Here is a 23,915-nt window from a genome sequence, read left to right as displayed (position 1 = left end):
GATCATAACACAGAGAGCCTGTGAAACAGACTTTCTTTGTCCTCCTGGACCACCACTGTAGCGGGTTTGAACACGTTTGCAGGAAGTATGATGAACTGCGAGGGTCTCAACTGTTTGGAATGCCCCAAAGCGAGTTTAGTAAATTAATTCTCTTCAACCAGATCAAAGTACCTGGTGTCTGGCTCTCTTCTCCACCCTCCATATTTCTATCTGAGCTTTAGAGAGGGCAGTTCATTTTGAAATCCCAGTATTTGTGTCAAACTAGAATTGATGTCTGTGTATAATCAGCTCATTATTGGCAATCAGATAATCAAAGATGTTGGAATTTGTAATTTCCTTTAAACTGTGATTTATTCTGAATAGGGAGGGCCTGGAAAGTAAGATTCACATGGTTCTGTAGAACAGTAAGGTCCCCATGCTCCTGGCTCACCTGCCCGTTTGGAGAGAGCGATTAGGAAATATAACCTCAGGTTCCAGGAAGCTGGGGGGTCAGCTGGGGGGGATTCAGGTCTAAAGCTCCTACCTCATGTAAACAAGCATGAAGAAGAGCTTGGGGTCTTAGACACCCCACGGACTTCTGCACCTATTAGGTGATCCTGTCACTGAATTATTTTTACAGCAGAATAAAGGCATCTCTGTAAACAGGGACCCAAGAGTTGGCCAGTGGTGACCAGCATCTCCCTCCCGTGATGTCTCCTAGGTCCAGTGGCACTGTAGGTCCCGGATGATCGCAGGGGCCAACTTCTACATCGTGGGCCGGGACCCCGCCGGAATGCCTCACCCCGAGACCAAGAAAGACCTGTATGAACCCACTCATGGGGGCAAGGTCTTGAGCATGGCCCCCGGCCTGACCTCTGTGGAAATCATTCCATTCCGAGTGGCTGCCTACAACAAAGCCAAAAAAGCCATGGACTTCTACGATCCAGCAAGGTAGGTTTCCAGAGGGGGAGGCGTTCATCAACATCTGCTCAACCAGAAAGAGGCGGCAAAGCTTGGGCCCCGTGCAGGCTCTCCAGTGCTTCTCCACCTTCTCCTAGCAGGAATGAGAGAGTCCCTTGAAGGCCAAGACCGGTCTTACACATTGTGTGTCCCCGTAAAGTCGTAGCATGGCCGCCTGGTATGTCAGTAGAGGGTCCGTCCATAGCTCGCTTTCAGCATGTCTCTCCTGAGCTCAGAGCTCACGGACGCAGGCGGGGCAGAAGACAGAACAGGTACACGGGAAATGTCGAATGCATACCTGCTATCAGTCGCCCTTTCTTGTGCACATTCCTTTACTGAAGACCTAGTGAATCACCCATTCCAGAAAGTGCAGCGTTTTACAGAAAAAAACAGGGTCTAAACACCCCCTCACCTACCGTGGGCACCTTTAGGGTCGATGTGCCTCACCCACGCTGAGTTCTGTGTTGCTGTCCTGTGACAGGCACAACGAATTCGACTTCATCTCAGGGACCCGGATGAGGAAGCTGGCCCGGGAAGGAGAGAATCCCCCGGATGGCTTCATGGCTCCCAAAGCATGGAAAGTCCTGACGGATTATTACCGGTCCCTGGAGAAGAACAACTAAATTGCCCTCCGGTTCCAGAAGTTTCTTCTTGAAGTGCTCTTGGATTCCCTTTTCTATTTTTGTGATTAGATGCTTGGCATATGATTGCTTCTCAGTGACTGATTTTTCGTGTTTTATGACAAGGTTAAAAATTGTGTCTATAATTTAAAGTCAACTTCAATAATATATAAAAGAAAGTCACACTGAAGACCACATCTTAGCAGGGACAGCAATGCTGTTATGATTTCAGAATGAAATTAGTTGTATTCTCTTCTGCATCTGATTAGGCAGGTCCCGGATTTCTTGATGCTTTGACCGTGTGCCTAGTTTCCCCACCAGAAGGTAAAAGCATGTTTTCTGGCGTAAGTCTTGCCAACCTGCACTCGCCCAATGTCACGGTAGTAAAATAAACCAGGTGAGCAACCTCCTCCGTACGACTGACCTAAGGGGGGAAACAATCCTCACCCTAAGTGAGGTGTGGCTCGCATAAGATCCTTGCCCCTATGTCACCCCTCGTACAACCTTGCTGCCCAATCTTTTAGGTGCTCACCTGCCTGGAGACACCAAATGTGTGAAAATGCGAATTTAATCTCGGATCTATGCAACCTCGTTCTGCCGAGAAAGTTACGTTGTCTCGTAAAGAAGTCTTAGCGCCCTTGTGTGAGTAATCGAAGTCCAGTTAAAGGGTGATTTTCAGTTGGAGAGTGGAGCGTGCTTTGACCAAAAGATTTGCGCCCGGGGCTCCAACCATCTGGCATTGTTGTGGCAGGTTAATTTCCCTCCTCTTTGCTGTGGTCACTGTGTCCCGGGTGAGGCGGCAACTTGTCGGCTGCAGCTGCAACGGAAACCAGTTCACGCCGTTAGACTAGCGAGCTGCTGGGATGGGAAGAGACCACAGAAAACGTGGCCTCCAACCCTGTGGTCTCACAGAGGCCCACACTAGGCGATGCCTAGCACATGCTCCGTGAGCTGCTGAGGCTGACAGAAAAATCACCACTGGTATTATTTAGGAAGGACTGGGAGGACGGGGGGCCCGAATGGGCACGCTGCCACTTGACTCCCCGTCTGGTGCTCTGTGCGCACTGCACATACGCCCGTCGGTTTGGCCAAGCTCCTTGCACCAGGGCACCCGCGAAGCAGACTTCTTGGATGCCGGAAGGTCCAGAGTTTTCTCACCAGTTTTGTAGTTTACGGCTGCAAAAAAAAAAATCAAAACGCCCAAAAAACCCCACATACTTTTCCAAAGACTTATGCTGTGCCAACACCTAACCTCCAATGGCTTTACTTCTTGGGAGGTGATCTTTTGTACTTTACGCATAATTCCTTGTTGCCAAAGAATATATGAAGAAACGGTACCTTGTGTACTTGGGTCTCTCTGGGAGAGACTTAAAACTGGAGAGAGAAAACTGTGATTTTTTTTTTTTTTTCATATTCTCAGTTGTTTTTTTAAATGCTAATCTTCGCTAATGAAAGCTCTTTTGAGAATAAATCACATACAGTGGCCACAGCAAAACGTAACTGCCTTTACGAGAATAGTGCCTGTATTGATTTAATAATCAGAGGTACTCATTGCTGCCTTTTTAAAACAACAGCGTATTTATTGAAAACATGAGACGGGAGGGATGTAGTGCCTTAACTGATACATTTTGTGATTTTAAAAAATGTATTTAAAATTGCTTTTCTGCTCTTAGTACCACCATAGTGCAAATGACTGTTTCCACGGACAAGCAATGCTTGTTTTTAATAAATTTCTCAGAATGGAAGCGGAGTCTTTTCTGCCTGTGATGCTGAGTGGGGGTTGGCCCCATGAGTGCTGAGAGCTGTGTGACTTTGCATAATTGGAGACGGACAGCAGCAACCCTTACACCGCAATTAGGAGGCTGTCTGCCCTGTTCGAGTCGCTTTATAAACCGTGCTGTGTGAACGGCTCCTCATGTGTTCAGGGGTGACTTGGTAGCTTAGGGACTCCCCTCAGGATGTCACTGCAGGAGGATCTGACCCTTTTCTTCCTAACTTGCTTCCTTTTCTCCAAGTGCCCGCAGGCAGTCCCACCAGCAGGGTGGGGAGCGGTCTTTTTGCTGTTTCGTATCCACATCATCCACTCCAGCACCTTTTCCAACGGGAGCCACTCGAGAAAGGGCACCTGTTTCCACCCCTGCTTTCAGTGGGCTCCAAGCACCTGGTACTTTGGGCTTTCCCCTCCCTGGCTGCCTCCCTTCTGTCCCAAAGGCTGGGGGCAAATTTGGCTGCGGATCCTCCCTCTGTAGAACGCTGGTGTAAACACTGGTGGAAGAGCCGCTGGAGGCTGCCGCTCTTTGTCCCTCCCTCTTCCCGTCCAGAGCCTGCTCACTCGTTCCTAGTGGCAGTTAGCAGCACATAGTAGGGCAGGAAATGTGTTAAGGACACGGAGATACAAGAGGTGCCCAGGGAGGACGCCAGAATGTACAGGGCAGGGGGGAAAACATCCTGGAAAGGTGTATGTAAGTCATTCGGTCAGATAATGGCAGAACTTTCAAATACAGTAAAACCTTGGATTGCGAGTAACTTGTTCTGAGTGTTCCGCAAGACGAGCATTTTTCTTTCTTTTTTTTTCATCTTTCTTTTTCTTTCTCTCCTTCCTTCCTTTTTTCTTTCCCTTCCTTTTCTGTTTACTTATTTTTGAGAGAGGGAGAGAGAGAGAGGCAGAGCATGAGTGGTGGAGGGGCAGAGAGAGAGAGAGGGAGACACAGAATCTGAAGCAGGCTCTGGGCTCTGAGCTGTCAGCACAGAGCCCAATGGGAGGCTCAAACCCAAGAACTGGGAGTTCACGACCTGAGCTGAAGTCCTATGCTTAACCAACTGAGCCACGCAGGTGCCCCAATGAGCAAACATTTCTAATAAGTTTTACCTTTACAAATGAGCGATGTCTTGTGATATGAGGCGTTTGTGACACCAAACATCACGTGATCACAACTGAGCCAGTTCTCTCTCTCTCTCTCTGGGATTGTAGGTGATCATCTCCCATGTTCAGATGCTCGGTCTCAGGCTGTGGTGTTTGGCAGAAATCAGTGATTTTTCAGGATGTTGGAAGGTGCCCACAACTGGCACTGGTGTATTTTTGTCACTTCAAAGCACCTGTGGACAGTCCTTTGCTTTTCCCCACAAGAGTGAGCTTAGGAATGCTTTGCTTCCTTCTAGGTCAGGCTGCCTGCAGATAGAGACCCTTTCCTCTAATGCCTTATGCCAGTTACATGAACAAGAGTTTATTAATTCTGCACTGTGGTCAGCATCCACGTGAGCGTATACAATGGCCCCGTGCAGAAAAAGGTTCCTTTGAGTCGATAGATAGCAGTGACTCCGTTGGTGATAGTGAAAGTTGTCCTACACAATAACCCTCCTCTCTTCTAAGTCTCCCTCATACCAGCCACGAAGGTCTTCAAAGGTAGAACTAGGTAAGTACAGGTTATTTTTCTTTGTATTTTCTTTACTATTTTGCATTATATTACAGTATTGTAATTATTTTTATATGAATGTTTTTGGGTTGTGCAACAAATCCTCTGAGTTTTCATTATTTCTTATGGGGAAATTCGCTTCAGTATACAAGTGCTTTGGATTAGAAGCATGTTTCCGGAACGAATTATGCTCTTGAACCAAGGTTTTACTGTACGTCAACACTCAGGCGATAGGATTTCCTTTCAACCCATCCTCCCTGGCACAAAGAAACAGATCTCGGTTACTTGAGAACACCAAGTTGGATTTCGTTTTTTCTTTGTTCTCCTTTCTGTCACACGGCTTTCAGGTCTGGTACTGATCTTCAGAATTCCCTGACAGGACAGTAGGTGATCAGAAATTAGATGGGCACCAGACCACCAACTGCTCTTACGTCTGAAGTTTGGATGCAACAGTAACAATGCAGCTTTTGCCTGAGGTTTTGCTACAGGTTCCATTATCTAAGCGTTTCCTCACTACCAAAATGCATCAACTGTCAAGAATGAGCCATACACAGGTATTGACAACCACGGATTTTTCTCCTCCCTCGGATGCACTTAGTTCTTTGATGAATATTAACCATTATCGGGCCACTCAAGTGCCTGCTCACCGAATGCTGAGAATGATATACAAGCAGGTGGCTAATACGCCAGAGGACTGCCTGGCTTTTCTGCTTATGTTGGAAACTATTTTAATGAAAATAAATGAAATTATTATGGAACTTATATTGATATTACCAAACATAAATGGGTCATTGGCTAGAGTTTGGAGATTTATTAGCCACAATATACAAATCCTACTTTCTTATGGGGCCCCTCAGGGGAGGCGGTGAGTTTACCAACGGTTTCTCTCTTGTAACAAGGTACCCCCCACCCCACCCCAGCCTATTACCCTTCCTGTAGACCTCTTAATTTGGATTAATTGCAGGGAAGGCCAGTCTCCATGAGTAAGATAAATTATGCAATGTTTTTTAAAGTAATGCAGTTTTATCATTTTCAAACACGTAAGTCACAAACGGATGGACACAGCTCTTTTAATGTCATATGTATTAATGATTGCTGGCATCCATAATACATGCTTTACTTGGTAAAGTTCTTAAATATGGTTGGTTTTGGGTTTTTTCCCAGAGGTTTAAACCTGCTGTGCACTTCATTCACAAAACAATGTGACAGTTCTTACAAACTGTACTGCATTGTACATGCTTACGTGGAAAGAAAAATCTTGATTTATATTTATTTCACAAGCCCGCTTTCCATAAATAGTTCAAAGGCAAAATTCAGCTCAGCCCAGGTTGAAATAATGATGGGCTACTTGCATGAAAACAACTCCAGTATCAACCTGGAATTATGAACTTGTTAAGAGACTGGCTTTTTCATGTGTCTTCACCAAGGAAAATCTACATTTATGGAAGATATTGATTCCATGAACCACTAAAGAGTCTGTAACACCCATCCTATCCTCAGAAGGGAAAAGGAATTCTATAAAACAATCAGAGAGAGCTACAGCTCCAACAGAGTCCCGGAAGGAAACAAGTCTAGTACACACAAACTCCAGGCACACAGAAGTGTCTCCAACCCGCCTACATAATGGCGTATTTTGTAATCTGTGCCTGTTAGAGCAAGTGTGTTCACCGATGCTGACAGCCTTCAGTAGCTGACTAGGCCACCCTGTTTCGGAGCCCTGATGGGCAGGTCAGCCTTGCCGAGAGCCCTGCATCTGTCTGCCAACATGGCCACCGTTGCCACAGTGTGTGGCTTAGAGAGCTGGGATGCGGATGTAAAGACATCCATTTCAGCACGTCCATCACCGTGCAGACAAGGAAACAGAGGCCTGGAAGTGGGAGATGGGAGACGACTTTCCTAAGCACACGATGACCGGCGGACATATTCATTTCCTAACTTCCAAAGCATTTCCATAGGATTCTTAAAACGATCCCAGGAGGTATACGTTAGGATTCCTATTTAGAGATAAGGAGACAGATGCTCAAGGAAACAGATTTTGCCCAAGGCTATACTGCCATATATATATGTGTGTGTGTGTGTGTGTGTGTGTGTGTATATATACGTATGTATACACACATATATGTATACGTGTATATATACATATACATATGCATATACATATATGTGTGTATACATATATATACATATATATGTATATATACATACATATACATGGCACATATATATATATACACACATACACACACACACATATATAATTATATTCCACATATAAAAGTTTCACGGTTGGGACTGAAACCTATAAAGTTGGAAATGAACTTCACATGAGTTAGAATTCTGCTAGAACGTAGGAGGGCGTGAAAGACCTTCATTCCCAGGGCGGCAAGAAAAAAGCCGGGCAAAATAAAAATAAGGTTTTTCTACAAGGCTCGCCAAGAACAGTAGCTACAAGGATTATTCGCCAACTGCCTTCCCGAGAGAGCTAAGCCGCTCAGGGGTGAGCGGGGCGCCTCGGTGCTTGTGCATACACTGGGGAGGAGACTCCACAGTCTGGATGCAGTGTATGGAAAAGCAGGCCTGCCTTAGATGGAGAGACTTTGCAGGGATGAGAATTCAACCAAGACTCACGTCACTGACTAAAATCTACAAACACATCACCTTCAAAAATAAACTGCTTGGCGAGATGATCCCCCTTCCTGGCATCTTGCAGAGCAAATGGTGAAAGAGGAGCTCAAGTCTTGTGCGTCCTCATGGTGGCTGGACGCCAGGACCCCGTCAGAACCGAGTCCACAGGGCCATGAACATCTTAACCTCACACCTCCCACCCAACCCATCTCCAATACCGCTAAGATCAAGAGGCTGCTGCAGGAGAGGGCAGGGGCGGCCGAAGCCCGGCCACCCCATCTTATGAAAGCGACAGCCCAGACCCGGCGTACCCGGGCCCTGGGATCGGGATGACCAGGCCTTCACCCTCACTGCCCACAGAGGAAGAGGTCTGCATTCCTTGGAAATAAAACAAAACCCAACATTATCCTTCTGTCTCCAGTGTCCTTTTTTTAGACCTGTGATCTGGAACAAAATCAGGAATAAGTTAAAGATCACCCAGCTAACACGCCGGACAAGCCAGGCGGCACTCTGGCAGCAGGGGCGAGTAGAGCACGCGGTCCCCAAAAGGCTGTGCCCGCACAGTGCAGTGCACTCCAACCACAGTGTTGGCGGCTCCCACTTCAACAGGCCCCCTCCGGTTACAGGATCACCTCCATTTGGCTCGTACCTATGGCATCGTGCGATAAGCTGGTCCTTGTCATGTGTTTGTCCAGCCACCTGGTCCACAGTACTCACTTTTCTTTGGTTGAAATCCTGCCGTCTGTTGCATTTAGTCGTGAGGAGGTGGTACATCCAGATCCTTGCCCTCAAGCCATTTAAGCCAGGGGTCCTGGAGGCTCATTCTCTCAAAGCGCCATGGCTGCCGACAGGGACTTTGACTTGGGTTTGCACACCTACTTCCAGGACTTTGAATCACTTCCGGGATTCAAGAATGGGGCAATTTAAAGATAAACAGGATTCATTTAACCCAGCAGAGGAATAAAAGCAAGATTCTTGAACAATTCCAGTTAAAAAACCACTCTGGAGCTTTCTGTCCTCTAAGTCCACTTTTTTTTTTTTTTTAAGTTTGAGAGAGAGCGAGTGTGGGGGAGAGATGGAGAGAGGATCCCAAGCAGGATTCTTGATTAGACCTGCTCAAACCCACAAACCATGAGAGCGTGACCTGAGCCAAGATGAAGAGCTGAATGCTCCCTAAGTCCAGTTTTTCACTTCCTTTTGAGCTCCTGAGCTCCCCCATACCCTTTCAAGTGAATTCTTCACTGCATAGGTCAGCTGTCTGGTTACCTAACCAGTACTCTTTACAAGACCAGGACTATGGCCCAGTAGACAATGCCTGTTTCCCTCAGATGTGTCTGCAAAGATATGTTTTGAGAGAGAGAAACAGAGAGAGAGAGAGAGAGAGAGAGCAAGAATCCCAAGCAGGCTCCTCACGGAGCTCAGCACGGAGCATGCCGAGGGGCTCAATCTCACAACCCTGGGATCATGACATGAGCTGAAGTCAAGAGTCGGACCCTCAACCGACTGAGCCACCCAGGCGCCCCAGGAATTTGTTTTATTGGATGATGTATCACCACCCCCCATTTGAGTATCTTGGTCATTCCTAGAATTTCTGGAAGCTATCCGTCTTCCAAACACAACACAGTGTTCTATTCTCAGTTCTAAGTTTTGCATGTCAGTAATTACTTAACTAGAGCTTTGGCTCTGGTTTTGAACTGAATTATCATGACTCACAAACTCACAAACTATCATGACACACTCCACACCGGCATGAACGTTATTCACTGCAACTGTATTTCAAAGCCCAACAACCTACACCTAAAAGCATTCTCAAGCAGAGAACTATAAATATTAGACAATCACAAAAATGTACTCCCAGTCCAGTGTTCTATTTAGAATAAAATGCTTTTTTGAGAGACAGAACATGTGCAGAGGGAGGGAGAGAGCATCCCAAGCGCTATGAGTGCAGAGCCCGACGCGGGGCTCGAGCCCACAAACCGTGGGATCATGACCTGAGCCAAAATCAAGAGCTGGACACTTAACTGACTGAGCCACCCAAGCGCCCCCAGTAGAGTGTTTTAGTAATGAGACCTTATGTGCTGTTAGTATTGACAGTGTTAGAAGTTACACCAGTGTTACTAAGGATGTTTTATTCTTACATGAGTAAGTGATCGTGTAGGGCCAATCTCGTTTACATCTGGCACCCGTGCTGTCCATCTTCTCGGTAGTTTCATGGAGTGGTGAGTTAGGGCGTAACTTCCACCGACACGTGTAAACAGAGCTTTAACTTTTGACAAGATTAGCGAACTGTTTCATGGCTCGGTCTACAACATATTTAATAATGAAGGCCCTCTGAAGATTTGTCAGCTCTACATGGAACGATTCTATGGCTTCAAGGGCAGGATATATGCTCAGGATATCAGAATTCTATTCAATATTCTGACCTTGAGAAAAGCTAAGAGATAAATATCATCTGCTTTAGTTTCTTTATCCAGAAGAAAGTTGTAATGTTTGTCTACAAACAACACAATGCCGGTAAAAAAAAAAAAAAAAAAAAAAAAAAATCCCCGTCAACAAGGGAGGCACTCAAGGCTTACTCAAGGCTTGAGCCACCCTCCTGGAACACCAAACCTTTAAGGTGCAGCTGCTAAGTAATGTTAGGTCATTCTGGTCCACGTGGCATATTTCCATGAACCCACCCAGCTCTTGACAGCATGGTGGGTTCTGGGTTGTCCTGCATTTGGCAGCTGAGAGGTAGAAGCAAAGGAAATCATAAGATACTGAGCTGCTTCCAATATGGAGTTCCCGAACTCTCCGCAGAAAGGCCCGGAAAGAGTGTGAGACACACCAGACTCACCAGCCGTCTTCCAGCGACGAGGGTGTCAGAAGCATCACACAGGTGATCACTTCTTTTTTTTTAATTTTTTTTTTTTTTCAACGTTTATTTATTTTTGGGACAGAGAGAGACAGAGCATGAACGGGGGAGGGGCAGAGAGAGAGGGAGACACAGAATCGGAAACAGGCTCCAGGCTCCGAGCCATCAGCCCAGAGCCCGACGCGGGGCTCGAACTCCCGGACCGCGAGATCGTGACCTGGCTGAAGTCGGACGCTTAACCGACTGCGCCACCCAGGCGCCCCCAGGTGATCACTTCTATCTCAATCCCCAGAGCACGGGCCTGGGGATTCTGCAGGTGGAGTAAGCAGAGAGAATGCTCCAAACTTCAGGCTGCCAACAGATACGCACGTCAGCGTGTAAACGTAAGAAGCGAATACGGTGACGGCCCGCATTTGAGCGAGGACTGCTCTGGGGCCGGTGCTGAGCGCCTTACACGCACCGTCTCCTCACACCACCCCGTAGGTGGGCGCCACCGCAGCCCCACTTCGTAGAAGCGGAGGCTCAGAGACGTTAGGGGACTAGTGCGCAGGCACAGGGTTAATTCACAGGGAGCCTGGATTAGCCACCTGGACGTCCACAGGCAGCCGTCCAACTCCACGTCCGGCGTGCGTAACTGCCGCCCACGAGGGAATACCCGGGAACCTGGAGCCCAGCGACCTGTGTCAAATGCACGTGTACAGCGAGCACAGATTCTGTGACACTAAAAGTTCTCCGAAATGACAGAAAGAAGGTTCCTCGACTACTGTAAGGCCCCAAGATGCCCGGATGAGTCACGATTGACGGGACCTAACTTCACGCGGTGATTAAAACCATGATAAACTTAGTAACTGTACTACTGGATGCTCTGAATTTAAGATAAAAAGAAAGGACATGAGAGATAGATCACCTCTTTTTTACACCAGTCTGCCATCAGAGTAAATGATGACTGAAATCCATCCTAAGGCAAAATAACGATAAGACATGAGATTGCATGCTACCGAAGTGTGAAAGCTACTCAGCAAGATGAAACACTCCAAATGCAAGTTGCTAAACTAAAAAACCCCCAGAAGATTTGTAACTTTGGAAGAAGACCAAGTGGAGAAAAATTAATAAAGAGGGACCTCTTTATTGTATGTTTATAAAATAATCGTATAATATAGTTATTAAAAACGGGAGACGAAACTTTTTATTTTTGATATCTTGTGTTTTGCAGTCAATTTTTAATCATCTTCACAGTTTTCGAAACTTGCTTTTTGTCGTCCAGAGTGCTTTCCGCAATCTCTACCCGCCCGCTACTCGCACAACCAAATAAACTCCCCAACAGGTTCAAGTGAGAGACCTACTATCAAATAAATTACTCTAATGACTCACGAATGAAGACTGAAGAGTTTCAAAGAAATACAATAAAAACAAAAATATATGGAGCATAATTTAATCTTTCAGATGGTTCACAGAAGGCACCTCAAGACCATATTGTGCCATTTTCCTCATGCGGTGTGTTTAAGGGCCTATAACAGAATTCTGGTTAGTGAAATTCTGGACAAAAAAAAATGTTTCCTATGGAGGGCACACAGCATCGAATGACTATGGATACAATATGGGGACTCTGACGTGTGTATCTGTACTAACTAGGGCACAATTTATAATATGTTAAGAAAACTTTAAAAATTAAAGTCACAAAATGAGTATTTTTAGCACAGCTAGCAACAGCTACTTGTTTTAAACTATCATTTCATTTCTGATGACCAAATTATATTTGACCATAATTAAAAAACATAACTTTAAAATAACATTACAAAACCATGGTTACAACAGAACTACGTTCCATCAAATGAAGGAAAAGTCACAGATGTGTACTGCATGGCACTGTAGTTTCTCAAAGCCATTTGGAAAGGCTCCTCCAACCACGTTCACGTGTATCAATTGAAAACAGGCCTCTGCTCAGTGTGCTTACAGAAGGACTTGAAATCCGTGTCGATCACCCAAATGCCTGACAACCACTCAATGCTGATCACTGATCAAGTATTTTTATTGGATTTTCCGACCAGCGTAATAGTGGAGCCCCTTCTGAAGCAGAGACGTGGCGGACTCCGACTATTCCACTGCGGAGAAATGCTCAACTTAAAACGAAAGCGGACACAGGTGATAGCTGGAAATGGCTGAATCACTGTACCTTTACACACGACCAGAAATCTTAGTTCTGCTGTACACTATTTGGTACTTTTTGATTCAGTAGTTGGGGTAAAAAAAAGTTTCCGTATTCAAACATATCTACAGAATATCAATATAAAATGTGTGAATATATACATTTAATACACACGCACTCACTCACTCACTCACTCACTCACTCACTCACTCACGTATCGAGAAACCAGCACTTACCCACATCCCTGTTTCCACGAATGACTCGAAAAATCGTTACTTTAAAACCAGCTTAGATGCTCTGAGGCCGCAGCGTCCAGAGACAGAGGTCAGACGCGAGCCCGCACTCAGGCTGGAGTAGACTGTTCCTCCTCATGATTTCTGACGAGTAGTAACACCGCTTATAGAACAACTACATCTCAATAACTTAGGAGTCAGAGTATAAAACCAGTGTCGTGAACATTTAACTCTCTCACGGCGTGAAGGACATTCCTGTTTTCATTCTATTTCCACTGATGATAAGAGTGCACCAAACTAGATCACACTGAACTGTACAAATGATCTTTACTCTTAATCTAAACAAACATGTGTCAAAACATTCTGAAATGCGGCGTCCTTGGATTTCTTCATCTTCTCAATCGCTCGATGCAGGTCCTGCTGTTGCACAGGCCGGATTTCATCTTCATCGCGGCTAAGACACAGACAAAACCGCCAGATGGTCAAATAACTTTCAAATACACCTCCCTAAAACATCCTCCTGAGATTAAGAAATGAAACCTTTGTCCCAACTAAGACCCCCAAGGACAGCCACAATTATGAGCTTCATGTGAATGCTTCCAGAATTTTCTGTGCAGACGCAAGCTGGGGAGGATGTTTTTAGAAGCACGGGCTGCTGGGAGGGAGGGGGCCAAAATGGCCGGCTGTAACTCAGCGTTGCAGATGTGGTCATGAAAACCAAATACCTCACACTAAGAACCAAATGCAGAATGTTGGCACAACGTGGAAATATTAGATAAAGGTGTGCAGTTTATCTATGTGGGCGTAGAATTCCCATCAAGGAATCAAAAATTATTCCCATGAAAACTGAAATTAAAAGTAGCATTCTTGGGTATCTATTCATGTACATATTTAGCATGTGACAAATTAAAAATAAAATTCTTTGCTATTAATAAAAACCAACTAGCCTAAACCTCCCTTTTCAATAATGAGAAAAACAAAATCCAATATATGATGTCTCCTTGTAATTTACAAACATTTAGGAAAAAACATTTAGGGAAAAAGTTACGATAAGCCAAGTCTAAGACCCAGATTTTTCATCCTGACATATAAAATTTTCAAAGGCTTTGAGGACAGCAGAAAAATAGGACTTTCTTTATTAATGTAACTTATTCACACAAAACATATTCATAAGTTGTTTCTCCTCCTCTCCTCATTTTCTTATACACAAGAATAAAAACCTTTGGCAAGTAGACTCTTGGCTCCGGTCAGAGGTCAAAAGTATTCCCAGCATCAGCATTAGGGGAGCTGGAGTAATCCAGCAACAAATAAATAAAGTGAGCCTCTCCATAACAGGGCCCCAGGGAGCACTGAAGGCAGGTGCGGAACTAGGGCAAACATAGCTAACCTTTCTTCCTACACCAAGCGAAAGAGTTTTTGGTGAAGCTTGCTATGGCGATGCACCGTCATTAAAAACATGGTCATTAAGAACATGGCACCACCAGCAAATCCAAGTCTCCTGGAGAGAGAGCCTTGGCGGCGGATGAGGGAGGAGGCCTTAGAAAAAGGGGCCAGAGGCGGAGAACTCATTCAACATGAGGCCCCAAAGTACAACAGTGTGCTAAGAGTTACAGAAACTCTTCATCAGAAGGTCAATACTCTGAAAAGACGCTTAGAAACGCAGTGTTAGGCTGGCCCAGGGCAAGCGGCCTTCTGGGAAAGGTCCTTGCAGGACACAGTTCGTGGGGGCGGACTTGAGCCGGCTCACTAGCGTCTCTGCTGACACAGCCGGGCACAGAGCTGGTTTCTCAAACTCGTGCTCTGACACTGCTTTCGAGTGAAGTTTGCCCCAGTGACAACAGTCTGTTTAGCACACGCATTACTGTTAACACACTGAAGTCTAATCCCCAGCAATGGCCCGCAGGCCCACTCACGTGGGAAATCCCTGGAAGAGCACAGGAAATGGAACTAGGACTTTCAAGTGCAAAGCAGTCCGGGAATCCTAGAGAACCCTCTTTCCTAGGAGTAAGTAAGCCTAAGCTGCCGTCGGCCTCCTGTGACCCAGTGCGGGGATTTTTGGCAAACGTGCAGCTTCTGTTTCTTCCTCTTCCTTCCAGAGCCTCCCCGCAACCCCCGTCCCCAACTCGCTTTCAGAACTTCCCTTTAGGAAGAAAAAAGGGCAGTTCATAAAGTTGGGGAGATTGTTAATTCAAGTTCACCTTTTATACCATAAGCAGAGTTGGTATTGTAAAGAAAAATAACGGAAACCACCCTGAAAGGTCTAAAAGGGTCTGAGAAATAGGAGATGATACCTTTCTTCCGACGTAGAGTTAACATACTCCCGGACACACAGGAGGGCGGCGTCCCTGCACATCTCCTTCAGGTCACTACCTGAGAAACCGTCCGTCTCCTGGGCGACTTCCAGCAGGTCCACGTGCCTGTCCACCTTTCACGAGGAAACACAAATGTGAAAAGTGCTGCAGAGCATGATCTGGCCGCTGTCCTTCCACGTAAAGAATGTTAAGCATGTTGGAATAGTGTGGAAGGAGAATCATGCAAAAATACTTTGTTTCTACTTTTCCTTCAGCCGTAAAACCGGGAGTTTTGAAATCTAATTGTCATGAACTGCCATTATGACTGGAGTATTAAATAGAGCCTTACTCGATAGATCATGAAGCGAGAGGGAAGAACAGACACTCAAACACTGTCGGACTCTCCTCGGCGCCTCTTAGGAAGGTCCTGAGTTGCAGGACTGCGTTCACCATTCTTGGCAAACAGCCCACATCAAGTCCCGGGTCCATGACAGCAAACCTATCAACGGGCGCTCGCTTGCCCTTTGGCCGCAACGCTCTGCGTTTACCAGCCCAACACTCAGCGTAATAGTCTCGTTCCTCAACATGAGCTTACACGGCCGAGCCGGTCGTGTAAGCTTCGGTCACTGTCCTGGGCGCACGGCAGGCCTAAGAGAGTACACACTAGGCTTCCGTGTAGGTTGAGAAGAGAAAATGAGCAAGAACGACGTCCCTCTATTAGATGATGCATATGTGTCACTCGCCACGCTAAGCACTCTGCATGTTAATTAGTCTCAGGGGATCCTGCCAGGCAGTGTTCTTGTTCTGAGGGAGCTTAAATACACTGCCCAAGGTCACACCAGAGCCGGGCCGTGGACACGCTGTGGTTAAGGTCCAGCCGAACTCTTCCCCTGCATAGCTAACCATCTGCCTTAACAACACTTACTTTCTTCCACCGACCTGAAATGCCACCTCTATGAGTTATTAAATGCCCACTGGGTAAGCCCCAGTGTTTGAGTAACACTGGCAACTGTGCACGAGACTGGGACGCCAGACGGTGTGGGGTCTACAGTCAGCTCTGCAACTGTGACCTCACGCGACGCTGGTCTCCTCATCTCTAAAACTGGGGGTTGAATGAGGAGATACCCACATTCTTCGTGAACAGAAGTGAACGCAGGAGGTAGGTGTGGGGCTGGCAGTAGAGCTAAGCGAAAAAAATGGTAAACACGGAACTAAATAAGTTTTAATAGGGGCGCCTTGGGGGGCTCAGTTGGTTGGGCATCAGACTTCGGCTCAGGTCATGACCTCACGGTTCGTGGGTTCAAGCCCCCATCGGTTTGTGAGTTCGAGCCCCACATCGGGCTCTGTGCTGACAGTTCGGAGCCTGGAGCCTGCTTCAGATTCTGTGTCTTCCTCTCTCTCTCTCTCTCTGCCCCTCCCCCACTCGTACTCTGTCTCTCAAAAATAAACATCAAAAAAATTTTTTAATAAATAAAGCAAGCAAGCTTTAATACATACACAGTAACAGTCATTTAAAATTTGGGGTGGGGAAACAACGTGGAACTAAAATGTGAGACACAGAACATGTGAGACAGGGAACATCCATGCAGAAACATTTGAAGTAAAGTTATAGTATCAGGAAGAGGGGGGAAGAGGGAGGAAATAGTGTTAACCTGGACTATAGGTATATGTAAAAAAATTTTAAGGGTACCAGTAAAAGATAAAAAGAGAATGTGTAACTTCCGAAACAGTAGAAGAAGAGGAAAAAAGGGAAGGAAACACAAGAGTGGGGGTGGGTGGGCAAAAAACAAAAAGCATAATACATAGAAAGTACTAGAATAAGGAAGAATGAATCAAAGCTTATCAGTGATCCCCACAAATGCAAATAGGCTAGGCTGGTGAAAGTCCATTAGACTGTATAAAAAACCAAAATGCAGTTAATTTGAGGTTTAGAATGGTCACACCCTGTCCAAGGGGAAAATAAAACAGATTTGGTGTTCAGTTTTAAAAGAAAAAAAAAGTTCAAAACAAAAGATTGAGAAAGGACAGACAAGGCAAATATTAACCAAAGGAAAGCTAATTTAGTTCTATTCTCATCAGATCAATAGATTTTTACTCAACACAATTTGGAATGGAAATCATTAAATAATAAAAAAATAATACATCAGAAAAATACAACAATTCTGCACTGATATACATTTAATAAAATATGGCCCTGAAATACATACAGCAGAAATGAACGTAAGGACAGAGTGAGATGGACAAATCCACAGTAATACTGGGAGATGTTTTCTTTAAGATCTTAAGTAATCTCTACACACAGCATGGTGCTCGAACTCACAGCCCCCGAGATTGACAGTCCCAATCTCGAGTGAACTCCCGTATCACGTACTCACGGATCAGACAGTAAGCACTTCTAGTTACAGTGAGCACCTGTGATCTGATGTACACAACAGAAAACATGACGAACTCACTACGGGGCTTCTGTATAATTTGGATATTGGTCCCCTGTTGGTCACAGGGTTGTAAATCTGTTCCCGGGGGCTTTTCTTTCATTCTGTGCATGTTACCTCGTCATGCTTCTGATTATCATCAGACCTGTCTATTCTCTTCCTGGGAAGCATACGCTCCCTTGTATCTGACAACCCTTCTTACATGTGCACAAACACACGGCACCAGACATGCAAGAATCTAATTTCTCTACAGTTTGTAAAACTCACGGAAGAGTAAAAACAACCTACACCTGCACACGCATCACGTGTCCACCACACACAACCACGAAACAAATTTCCACTACCTGCCAGGACAACGGGCTACCAGTGACAGTGACTGCAGGACATGGGAAGCAAACATGTTAAGATCACCTGTTAAATCCGGGTGGTGGATATAAGGTTGTGTCTGTGTATAAAATATTCCATACATTAAAAAAACTACTTAAGAGGGGCGCCTGGGTGGCTCAGTCGTTTAAGTGTCTGACTTCAGCTCAGGTCGTGATCTCACGGTTTGCGGGTTCCAGCCCCGCGTCGGGCTCTGTGCTGACAGCTCAGAGCCTGGAGCCTGCTTCGGATTCTAGGTCTCCCTCTCTCTCTGTCCCTCCCCTGCTCTCACACACACTCTCTCTCTCAAAAATAAATAAACAGTAAAAAAAATAAGGGGCGCCTGGGTGTCTCAGTTGAGCGGCTGACTTCAGCTCAGGTCGTGATCTCACGGTTTGCGGGTTCCAGCCCCGCGTCGGGCTCTGTGCTGACAGCTCAGAGCCTGGAGCCTGCTTCGGATTCTGCGTCCCCCCCACCCCCTGTCCCTCCCCTGCTCATGCTCTGTCTCTCCCCCCTCTCAAAAATAAACATAAAAAAAAAAAAAACATTAAAAAAAACCTACTTAACACCTTCCAAATTGTACTCTGAAATACTAACAATTTGACTTCCTCATTTAAACAATCAACACCTCCACCCCATCTTTCGGCCATACTTTGTCGGGCCACACTATGTTCTAACCACTCACAAATCTTGTGCACGACACAGCGATAAAGTTACAAAGCGATAAAGATGAACAAAGCAAGTATGAGAAAATATCAAAGAGGAGAAGATTCCGGGCAGCAGGGGAGCAAGATGAACAGAGGCAGCATGCCATAATGGTTGAGGGAAAGGCTCCATCACTACGTTGCTACATCGGCCTGGGCAATTTATTATAGAACTTCTCTGAGTTCCAGTTTCCTCAACGTAAAATAGTATCAACATGTGCTCCTCAGATGAACTGAGGATTAAGTAAAACAATGTATATCTCACCACTATGCTAGGTACACAGCAAATAATTGGAAAGTAACCCTTTTTATAACAGCTAGTAGATAAACCATAAAGTCATGGGAACTGTTTTCATTAGACATTCCTTATACCCGTGCCGAATGTCATCCTAAAAGGATTTCCAAAGGTGCTACTCTTAAAAAAAAAAAAAAAAAAAAAAAATGGCAGAATACTGAAATCAAAGTTCAGAAATAACGAGGAGTTTCTGGGGTGGCTGAGTGACTCGGTTGAGCGTGCAACTCTTGGTTTCAGCTCAGGTCATGAGCTCACGGTTCGTACTGGGAACGATACTGAAATAAATGAACAACTTTCTAACACGGCCCGAAGGAACAGCACTTATTTCCTCTGTCTACCATGGATGGCACACAAGCATGTACTCTCAGCATTTTACATGTAGCATTTAAATTCTCAAAACGATTCTATGAGATTGTTGGCATTACGTCTACCTTCCCAGTAAGAAAAATGAGGCATAGGGACACTGAACGCTATTTGCCCAAGGTCCCCCAGAAGGTAGGGTTGAAGCCAGAACGTGGGACCCTCAGGCTGGTCTTCAAAGCCCACGCTTGTTAATAACCACTCCTGCTACATTATGGAAAAGGTATAAACTCAGATTTGTTTGTAGGGAAAAAACTCAAGTCTCCTCAGTACAGAGACAGGAAACCTGTATAATGTATACATTTTATTAGTTCTAATCCTTTCATACTTAAAACTTTAAGCCAAAACCACTACACTGTCTGTTTTAATTTTTTTTAATGTTTATTTATTTTTGAGAGAGGATGAGCACGAGTGGGGGAGAGACAGAGAGAGGGAGAGAGAGAGAGGGAGGGTATAAAGCAGGCTCCCCGCTGACAGCAGAGAGCCCAACGTGGGGCGTGGACCCACAAACTCTGAGAACATGACCTGACACCAAGTCAGATGCTTACCTGAGCCACCCAGGTGCCCCACACCATCTGTTTTCAATGACTAAGTTTTGTTAAGGACCTATTAGTAAAGAAACATGAGAAGACTGGAAAACACTATCATTTGAGGCATCTTTTTAGCAAAATTACATTAATTTCTTTCAGACTCTACTGAAGTAACAATATGCCTTCAGCATACAAGTAGCAGCTAGTGGGGAATAAGATGGTCTTGTGTCAACAATTATCCAGAGCATTCATACTCTGCATCACAAAAATGGACACTAATTCTTTGTACTTTAAGAAACAGAGTGCTAAAAATTCCTTATACCCATGACAAATGTCAGTCTAAAAGGATTTCCAAAGATGTTACTCTTAAAAAAAAAAAAAAAAAAAAAAAAAAAAAAGAATACTGAAATCAAAGTTTACTTATTAAAAAATTTTTTTTGATGTTTAGGTATTTTTGAGAGAGAGAGAGAGAGAGAGAGAGAGAGAGAGAGGAAGATAGGGAGAGAGAGAAGATCCCAAGCAGGCTCCAGTCTCTGAGCTGTCAGCACAGAGCCCGACGTAGGGCTCGAACTCACGAGCCGTGAGATCATGACCTGAGCTGAAGTTGGATGTTTAACCAACTGAGCCACCCAGGCGCCCCTGAAATCAAAGTTCAGAAACAATGAGTTTCTGGGGCGCCTGAGTGACTCAGTTGGTTGAGCATCCAACTCTTGGTTTCGGCTCAGGTCATGATCTCACAGTTTGTGGGACTGAGCCCTGCATCGGGCTTTCTGCTGACAGCGTGGAGCCTGCTTGGGATTCTCTCTCCAACTCTCTCTCCACCCCTCTACCCTGTTTGCCTGCATTTGCTTGTGTGCTCTCTCAAAATAAATAAACTTTATTAAAAAAAAAAAAAAGAAATGAGGAGTTTTTTTTTTTTTTTTAATGTTTATTTTTGAGAGAGAAATAGAGTACAGGAGAGTGAGGTTGGGGCAGAAAGAGAGGGGGACAGAGGATCTGAAGCAGGGCTCTGCGCTGACAGCAACAGAGCCCGATGTGGGGCTCGAACCCACAAACTGTGAGATCAAGACCTGAGCTGAAGTCAGATACTTAACTGACTGAACCACACCCAGGCACCCCAATAATGAGGAGTTTCTTAAGTTAAATGTGAAAACATTACAGACTATGTGAAGTATGGCTATCTTACGAGACAGAGCTTAAATGCTATGATTTATATTCATTATCTATACGTGAATCATCTACGTCATCTATATCTTTATTAAACCACATACACATGGTTCAAAAATGTTAAACTTCCAGCAATACCATCTTTCATTAAATTTTTTTAAATTAAATAATTGTATTAACTCGAAGTCTCTACAAAATTGTCAGCAATTACCTTCTAATATTTGATAAATGTCAAGCCACATCATAGCCATCCTAACTTAAAGAACTTGCGGCATTATTTTATCTCCTCTGTTTTCTTTCTGAACTGCTCCTTGATGCCTGTCTTTGTTAAAGGTTTACCAATTAAGTGTCTTTCCCCTAAACAGCACGACAACGACACGATGTCTTGAAAGTAGTTACCAAATAATCAGTTAAAGGGCAAATGAAAGTTGTTGATTTCATGCTCCTATAGGAGTTCTTTCCCTAGAACACTTGGAGAGCTTTAAGAATTTCCCCGAAATTGCAAAAAACATTTCACACACATGAAGTTTTTAAGAAAAGGCTGCATAGCATTTCTCTCTTTATTAAATAGCTCTATGCTCCCCCAAATAGTTAGTAACTGTGTAATTTGCTAGGTTCCTTACACTTTTGCAATTTAGCCTATGTCTTTTTTTATATGTTTTAAAGAAATAAATGAACAGGACACTACTGAAAGACTCAAAACAACCAAAAAGCCATACTTGTTTTTGGATAGGAGATCCAACATCAAAAAGATCTTAATTCTCTTGAATTATGATCCACTAAAAATCTAGCGTTTGTTTCTTCCTGAATGAGACAAATTAATTCTAAAATTAATACAGAAAAATAAGCAAAAATATCCAGGGAACTGGGCTGAGGGACCAGGGGCGCCTCACCCTACTTGCTGTGAAACAACTGCTCCTGTGCAATCAGCAAAGTCCAGACCACAGAAAAATGTGGATGAACCCAACCTGGATTTTTCAACAAATACACTGAAAAGAAAGTGGGGGGGGGGGGGGGAAGGGGGGGGATGAAGGAATAATCTATAGCCTACGATTAAAAGAGATCTGAAAGCTACTGGGGCACCTGGGTGGCTCAGTCGGTTAAGTGTCCAACTCTTGATTTCCACTCAGGTCATGATCTCACAGTTCGTGGGTTTGAGTCCCGTGTCACACTCTGTGCTGACAGTGCAGAACCTGCTTGGGATTCTCTTCCTCCCTCTCTCTCTACCCCTCCCCCGGCTCATGTGCGTACATACATGTGCGCTCTCTCTCTCTCTCTCTCTCTCTCAAAATAAATAAAACTTAAAAAGAAACTATCAGATAATGGCGGATTATGAACATTATATGGATCCTGAGTCAAATACATGGCAAAAAAATAAATAAATAACAAGCCATTTAGGAGACAGCAGGAAATTTGAACAGACTAGATATTCAACGATAATAATGGATTATTGTCCTTTTTCTGTTAAGTGTAATAATGGTTATGAGATTAAGTCAAAAAAGAAAAGAATTATTTCTTTTAGAAGTGAAACTAAAATACTCACAGATGCAGTACAATGGGAAACCTGGGGAGTGGGGAAGTAGGGCAGCGAGGGGCACAATCACCCTGACAGTGATTCATGGAGGAAAACCACAAAATACAAGCAACCCTCCCTACGGGAATCTACCAGGTTTTTCAGTTTGGACAGCAAGTTCAAGGAGTGAGTTTATTTTATTTACTTATTTTTTTTAAGTAAGCCCTATGCCTGATGTGGTGCTTGAATTCATGACCCCGCAATCAAGAGTCGTGTGTTCCACCGACTCAGCCAGCCAGGCGCCCCTCAAATGGAGCTTAGATACAAAGTTTAGGATGATGAAGAATGCCATGTTATTCAAAACTCAGAAGCCAAAAACGGGGGAAAGGAACCCAGTAAGTTAAGAAAAACAAACCAGGAAAAAATACTTCAAATCGTATAAACTAAGAGAATTCTCCCTAATATATTAGAGTTCCTATAAATCCCTAAGAACAAGAACACTGCAATAGAAAAATCGGCCAAGAATATGAATGGGTATTTCATAGAAAAAAACCTCAAGAGGCTCTTAAACATGAAATGCTCATTTCGTCCTTAAAAATACAATGAGATACCGTTTTCCACCTAGATCACGTGGGCACAAAGCCCCACCGCACTCGTCGGCAAGGCAGCCGGGGAGGCGCTAACGCTGCTGGTGTGAGAGTACATCAGCGTGGAATTTGGCAAGAGCTACCAAAATTCTAAATCAGATCCTTTGATCTAGCAATTCCTTTTCTGGAAAATCACCCCTACTAACATCCCTGGACAAGTGTGAAGTGACATATGTTCAAGGTTGTTATTCAATGCGGCATTTTTGTAGTAGTAAAAGACTGGAATCAACCTGAATGTTCTTCAATATGGCACTGATTTAATGAATCGTGGTATATCCAGACAGTGGAGTCCTATGCAACGCAAAAACGAGAGAGAGAACGAGAGAGAGCGACTGAGCGCACAGAATAAAGGCACTATCTGCTAATATGGAAAGGTCTCCAAGATGAGTGACAAAAGCAATGCATAGGACAGGGTATGCAGTTTATTAATATGGCTTATGTAGGAAAAGGAAAAGGAGTAACAGTATATCCTATGTGCTGTTATAGACTGGGTCATCTGAAGGGACACAGAAGAAATGTAGGAGGAGAAGTGGGATTCTTCTCTGAATACCATTTAACGTACATGTTTTAATTCTGAAGGATGTGACCTTAAATACAGAACCCATTTAAATTTTGATTATCATACCCTTTTAAATCTCAACTGCCAACTTCAAAAAATATCGTAATCAAATAAATAAAACCCATACTGCTGTACAAAAATAAATGTATCTTATATAACTGAAGAACAGCCTAAAAATATCAAAGATATGAAACACAGCACTTTTAAAAAAAGCAGACCATCTT

The 23,915-nt window shown here is 44.4% G+C and overlaps 2 protein-coding genes across 4 annotated transcripts in view; one reads left to right on the top strand and one right to left on the bottom strand.

The window, feature by feature from the left end:
* The window catches only part of PAPSS2 (3'-phosphoadenosine 5'-phosphosulfate synthase 2), a 71,971-nt gene extending 69,221 nt beyond the window's left edge, over nt 1–2,750 (top strand). For both annotated transcript variants that reach the window (XM_030334802.2, XM_030334800.2), the window contains 2 exons: nt 701–930; nt 1,421–2,750. In XM_030334802.2, coding sequence (XP_030190662.1) covers nt 701–930; nt 1,421–1,562 — 372 coding nt within the window. In that variant the 3' untranslated portion in view covers nt 1,563–2,750. The remainder of the gene's footprint in view (nt 1–700; nt 931–1,420) is intronic.
* An 8,807-nt stretch (nt 2,751–11,557) lies between these two features.
* ATAD1 (ATPase family AAA domain containing 1) overlaps nt 11,558–23,915 on the bottom strand; it is a 57,544-nt gene continuing 45,186 nt past the window's right edge. For both annotated transcript variants that reach the window (XM_030334191.2, XM_030334190.1), the window contains exons 9-10: nt 15,122–15,255; nt 11,558–13,284 (exon numbers count right to left, since the gene is read on the bottom strand). In XM_030334191.2, coding sequence (XP_030190051.1) covers nt 13,164–13,284; nt 15,122–15,255 — 255 coding nt within the window. In that variant the 3' untranslated portion in view covers nt 11,558–13,163. The remainder of the gene's footprint in view (nt 13,285–15,121; nt 15,256–23,915) is intronic.

Source organism: Lynx canadensis, chromosome D2 (genome assembly GCF_007474595.2).
Source record: "Lynx canadensis isolate LIC74 chromosome D2, mLynCan4.pri.v2, whole genome shotgun sequence".
NCBI lineage: Eukaryota > Metazoa > Chordata > Mammalia > Carnivora > Felidae > Lynx > Lynx canadensis.
Note: the sequence above shows the minus strand (reverse complement) of the source record. Positions and strands in the feature narration are given on the sequence as shown.